The 6,100-nt window shown below is 44.2% G+C and overlaps 1 protein-coding gene across 1 annotated transcript; it reads left to right on the top strand.

Moving 5' to 3' along the window:
- The first annotated feature begins 4,041 nt into the window (after window positions 1–4,041).
- LOC118677474 (ras-related protein Rab-7L1-like) lies at window positions 4,042–5,123 on the top strand. The gene has a single exon (XM_036352606.1). The coding sequence runs from the start codon at window positions 4,160–4,162 to the stop codon at window positions 4,769–4,771; it is 612 nt and encodes a 203-aa protein (XP_036208499.1). The 5' UTR covers window positions 4,042–4,159; the 3' UTR covers window positions 4,772–5,123.
- Window positions 5,124–6,100: the final 977 nt, after the last annotated feature.

Below are 6,100 nucleotides of genomic sequence, written 5' to 3'. Positions count from 1 at the left end.
ACTGAAAGAAAAAGCCCAGGGCTAGAATTGGTGGTGGTGGTGAGGTGACATAGTGTAGCAAAATTTTTGAATTATAAGAATAAAAAAAACTCACATGGATTCCAGATATAAAATATATATTTCCCAGAATATATTTAAAAATTTGATGGGTTTCGCCCTGGCTGGTTTGGCTCAGTGGATATGATAACTGGAATGGTGAGCCGAGGTGTATTCCCCAGGGTCGTGTCTCGAAATGCCAAAGAATGAGCTGCGCGGAGCACAAGATTTAAGCAAAAGTGTGGAAAATTTATTACAAGCAGATTCAGACTCCCCACAAGGGGCGGGGGACCCAATAGTGGGCTGCCCGTCAAAGCCTTGTAGTCCAGGGGTATATATTTGCTACAAGCCTGCTCTATGTCTACCTGGGTCATCACCTGATTGATTCCCTCAATTGTTTTTGCCCAGTAATGGACCTAAACTTTCCCTGTCTCTATGTGTTCTTTCTCTGTTCCTATCCTGAACTTTTCTGTTTCTGTGCATTCTTACATCTTGTTTACTGCAGGCCCTTCCTTGGTTTCCCATGCCTCCCGCTTTGTATCCAAAAACATTTTATTATTTCTGCTTGGTTGGTTCCTGTAGTTAGGCTGCTCAAACTGCCATGTCTGGCCCTGCCCATGTCCCTCCTGCCTTTGTTCTCCGCTGGAGCCCTGCCCTACCTGCCTGCATTTCAAGTTAACCCTCTCAGAGCGTAGGCCTGCGGACTGAAGGGTCCCCATTCAAGGGCACATGCCCGGTTGGGGCTCGATCCCCAGTGGAGTGCCGGAGGCAGCCAATCAATGATCCTCTCTCATCATTGATGTTTCTATCTCTCTCTCCCTCTCCCTTCCTCTCTGAAGCCAATAAAAAATATATATTAAAAATATTTTTGATTGTGGGTTTTTGTCTTTTTTAATTTTAGCTCTCTAAGTCTCCCACGTGAAAGCAACAGATGAATATACTCAGCGATTAATGAATAAGACTCAGAGGCAGATCCAGGCTTTGTGGAATCTAAAGTTAAAACAATTGGGCCCAGCCTGTGTGCCTCAGTGGTTGAGAATCAACCTATGAACGAGGAGATCATGGTTTGATTCCTGGTCAAGGCACATGCCCAGGTTGTAGGCTCCATCCCCAGTATGGACCTGCAGGAATCAGCCGATCAATGATTCTCTCTCATAATTGATGTTTCTATCTCTCTCTCCTTCTCCCATCCTCTTTGAAATCAATAAATATATTTAATAAATGTATTTATTTAATAAATGACATAAAATTATATTTAATAAATGACATATATTTAATAAATATATTTAATAAATGACAAAATTAAAACAATTGGGGGAACTTCTTTAAAATATGTAGCGTTACGAATTCAACTTTAAGGGATGGAGTATTGGGAGGGCACTACAAGTGAGAAGACTTGAAGCTTAAATTTATGAGTGTCATGGTAAAGCTACCTCTGATTTAAACATGCATCATACTCACTCCCTCTTGAAAATAATTACTTGGAAGTATAGTCTAGTTGACTAAGAGATAAAACAATAAAAAAAAGATGAAAACTAGAGACCAAAAGCATTAGCTGTAAGCACCAAGGCAGTTAAAGACAGAGTTGTGGAAAACACTGTCACAAAAAAATGGTTGCTAAACTCAAGGCAAATGTGAAAATTAACATGAATATACCTATAAAAACTATAAAATAACAGTAATCTCTATTTCAAACTCCTGATTATATTAAAGAAGGTTGGATTTGAGGTGAAAGTACATATAGCAATAATGAAGAAGCAAAAATAATTTATATTTCAATCCTAAACAGAGTTGTAGGCAGGAGGGTAGGTCAAAAAGCATCTTTAAAATCTCAAACTTTAAAAAAATAAAAGGTTTAAAAAAATATCACAAACTTTAGAGGCAGAAAATAGAGACTAGAGAATAACTTTTTAAACATTAAAGGCAAGCCCTAATAAAGTAAGAAGATTATATACCTGCCAAATTACTGGTATAGTTAAGATCAAAGAAAGGTTGGGGATAAAAAGTAAAAGCCAGCTACATACCACTTATAAGAGATACAACTAAAACAGATCCATACATTACTGGTAAAAATAAAAAGTATGGAGCAGCCACTGGGGAGGGTTTGGCAGTTCCTCAAAAAGCTAAACCTAGAAATTTATATGATCCAGCAATTCAACTTCTAGGTAGACACCCCAAAAATTGAAAGCAGGGACTCAAATAGATACTTGTGCACTAGTGTTCATAGCAGCATAATTCACAATAAGCCAAAAGGTGGAAAGAACCCAAGTGTACATTGAATGGATAAACAAAATATAAATATAATAAAATATTATCCTATTCCTATATAATAAAAGGCTAATATGCAAATAGACGGAACGGCAGAACAACTGAACAAGCGAACAACTGATTACTATGATGTGCGCTGACCACCAGGGGGTGTGCGCGGAACATGGTGGGCGTTGGTTGTAGCCGGATGGTGGAGCAGATAAGCAGGGGCGCCAGACCAAGGCGGGGCACCCATCACGGTCATCAGGGTGAGCCTCTGGTAGTTACTGAAAATTCTTTGCTCCCATGTGCCCCAATCCCGCCTGGCACTCACCCCTGCTGCCAGCACTGGAGCTTCTACTTGCACCTGCTGCCAGAATCCGGTGCCAACCCTGATCGCTCAGCACTGTCAGCAGGTGCAAGTGGCAGCTGCTGGCCCCAATCGCCCCTCAGGAGCAGGGGGAGGTGGAGAAGCCCTGAGGGGCAATCGGGGCCAGCAGCCGCCACTTGCACCAGCTGCCGGCGACAGCCCCACTTGCACCCGCTGCTGGCACAGGAGCTGCCACTCACATTCGCTGCTGGTGCCCAGCACCAGTCCCGATTGCTCAGTGCCATCAGTGGGAGCGAGCAGCAGCTGCCCACTCTGATCACCTCTGAGGGCTTCTCCACCTCCCCCTGCTCCTGAGGAGTGATCGGGGCAGTAGCCACCGCTCGCACCCGCTGCTGGCTCTGGCCCCAATCGCTCTGCGCTGTCAGTGGGTGTGAGCGGGGCTAGCACTGTCAGCGCAAGGGAGCGGCAGTGGCAGGAGTGGGGCTGCCAGCAGACAGTGGACAGGGGGCTGCGGTGGGAGGGGCCGGGTGGGGGGCAGAGGATGGGCTGAGACCCGCCCCTGTGCCCACCACAGCCTCACAGCTCACAGTTTCTTTCAAGGTGTATGAATTCGTGCACTGGGCCCCTAGTGCCTCTATAAAAAGAAATAAAAATTTGATATATGCTACATCATGGATGACCCCTAAAAACATCATGCTAAGTGAAATAAGCACAAAAAGACAAGTACTGTATGATTTCACTTGTATGAGATACCTAGAAGAGGCAAATTCATAGCTACAGAAAGTAGAACAAAGGTTCCCAGGGGCTGAATGGAGAGAAGAGTGGTGAGTTAGTGTTTAATAGGGACAGTTCCTGTTTGGGAAGATGAAGAGTTCTGGAACAGGTGGTGGTGATTGGTGGCTGCACAAAATGTGAATGTACTTAAACCAATGATTTATACTCTTCAAAAAGGTTAAAATAGTACATTTTATATTTTGAATATCTTACCACATTAGAAAAATAAAAGAAAACAATAGGGAATGATATTGCAGGTGTACTAAAACCAAAAGAAAACAGGGATAATGATATTAATTTGATCTCAGGTAAAACTCAAAATGCATCAACCAACAAACAATGCCATTGATAAAATGTATAATACACAAAGAAGATGTATTAAATGTGCACTTTCCCATTACACAAATTATTTTATTTAATTCTCCAACAAATACTACAGAAAAGTGAGCCTTCCCACCCTAGGTTACAAAAGAGGGAACTAAAGCTCAGAGAATTCAAGCAACTTGCATGTAACATAGGTAGAAAACAGTGGAATGAACTTCTTATACATGAATAACAGTATCAAAATGTACATAGAAAAATTTGTTTAGGAGGAACCGCGCCTGCTGAGTCTGGGGAGCAGGGGGGGTGAGCCGCTCCTTCCGCAGAGTTTGCCCCAACAGGCGGTGGGCGGAATGCCGAACCTCAGTTCGAAGGGGGCCGGGAGCCACAGAGGTTAAAACCAGCGGTTCCCCGGCTTTCCGGCTCCCTGAAACGTCCACCGCGCTCGCCATGGGCAGCCGCGATCACCTGTTCAAAGTGCTGGTGGTGGGGGACGCCGCGGTGGGCAAGACGTCGCTGGTGCAGAGGTACTCCCAGGACAGCTTCAGCAAACACTACAAGTCCACGGTGGGAGTGGATTTCGCTCTGAAGGTTCTCCAGTGGTCTGACTCCGAGATGGTGAGGCTGCAGCTGTGGGACATTGCAGGGCAGGAGCGCTTCACATCTATGACACGACTGTACTATCGAGATGCCTCTGCCTGTGTTATTATGTTTGATGTTACCAATGCCACTACCTTCAGCAACAGCCAGAGATGGAAACAGGACCTGGACAGCAAGCTCACACTGCCCAATGGAGAGCCTGTGCCCTGCCTGCTCTTGGCCAATAAGTGTGATCTGTCCCCTTGGGCAGTGAGCCGAGACCAGGTTGACCGTTTCAGTAAGGAGAACGGTTTCACAGGTTGGACAGAAACATCCGTCAAGGAGAACAAAAATGTTAATGAGGCCATGAGAGTCCTCGTTGAAAAGATGATGAGCAATTCCAAAGAAGATATGTCTTTGTCCACCCAAGGGGACTACATCAACCTACAAGGCAAGCCTTCCTATACTTGGGGCTGCTGCTAGTCGTGTTACGCCTGATTTCCCTCCGGGCTCTAATTCCTCCCCTTTGGTGGCCCACCCAGCAGTTTTATTAAGTACATTTGAACTGTCTCCTGCTGACTGTCCAGTAAGGAGGGCCATCATCACTAAGAAAAGACACCTGGGACCCATGTGCATTTCTGCATCTCCTGAAATTTAGTTCCCACTTGCTGCTGACTCATGTGGTCCAGTTAGTGCCTTCCCACTCTTCCCCTTTATATTGAATTTATTGGGGTGACACTGGTTATCAAAATTATATAGGTATCATGTGTACAATTCTACAATACGTCATCTGTACAGTTAGTGCCTTTTGTATAAGAAAAATCATATCACTCAATTTGTGATCTGGGATTTTGTGGGTAGGATTAGAAATCAGTGTCTGGACATATGAAAACATGCTCAAAGGACTAGTCATCCAAGAGATGCAAATCAAAGCCATCCCACACCTGTCAGAATGGCTGTCATCAACAAATCAATAAACAACAAGTGCTGGAGAGGATGTGGAGAAAAAGGAACCCTCCTCCTGCTGGTGGGAATGCAGACTGATGCAGCCACTGTGGAAAACAGGATGGCGTTTCCTCAAAAAACTAAAAGTGGAACTGCCATTTGACCCAGTACCACTTCTAGGAATATACCCCAAGAAAATAGAAACACCAATCAGAAAGGATATATGCACCCCTATGTTCACAGCAGCACAATTTACAATAGCTAAGATTTGGAAACAGCCTAAATGCCCATCAGCAGAAGAATGGATTAGAAAACTGTGGTACATCTACACAATGGAATACTATGCTGATGTAAAAAAGAAGGAACTCTTACCATTTGCAACAGCATAGATAGAACTGGAGAGCATTATGCTAAGTGAAATAAGCCAGTCAGTGAAAGATAAATACCACATGATCTCATTTATGGAATATAAAGAGCATTAGAAACTGTTGAACAAAAATAGAGGCAAAGAAGCATCGAACAGACTGTCAAACTACAGGGGGAAGGTAGGGGAGGGTTGGCAGGGGCGGTAAGAGATCAACCGAAGGACTTGTATGCATGCATATAAGCACAACCAATAGATGCAAGACATTGAGGGGCGGGGGGTGAGGGCAAGTACTAGGGGGTAGGGGAGGCCAGGGGGAGGTCAATGGGGGGGGGGGGCCGAGGAGACATATGTACTACTATTTGTTATACCTTAAACAATAAATTTAAAAAAAATAAAAAGCAATTCAAGAGGAAAAAAAAAATTTGTTTAAAAAAATACACAGAAGCCCTGGCCAGTGTGGCTCAGTTGCTTGAGCATCGTCCCATACACCAAAAGGTTGC

The sequence above is a fragment of the Myotis myotis genome, unplaced genomic scaffold (assembly GCF_014108235.1).
Source record: "Myotis myotis isolate mMyoMyo1 unplaced genomic scaffold, mMyoMyo1.p scaffold_m19_p_2, whole genome shotgun sequence".
NCBI lineage: Eukaryota > Metazoa > Chordata > Mammalia > Chiroptera > Vespertilionidae > Myotis > Myotis myotis.
The sequence above is the reverse complement of the archived record's forward strand: the minus strand, read 5'-3'. Positions and strand labels throughout refer to the sequence as shown.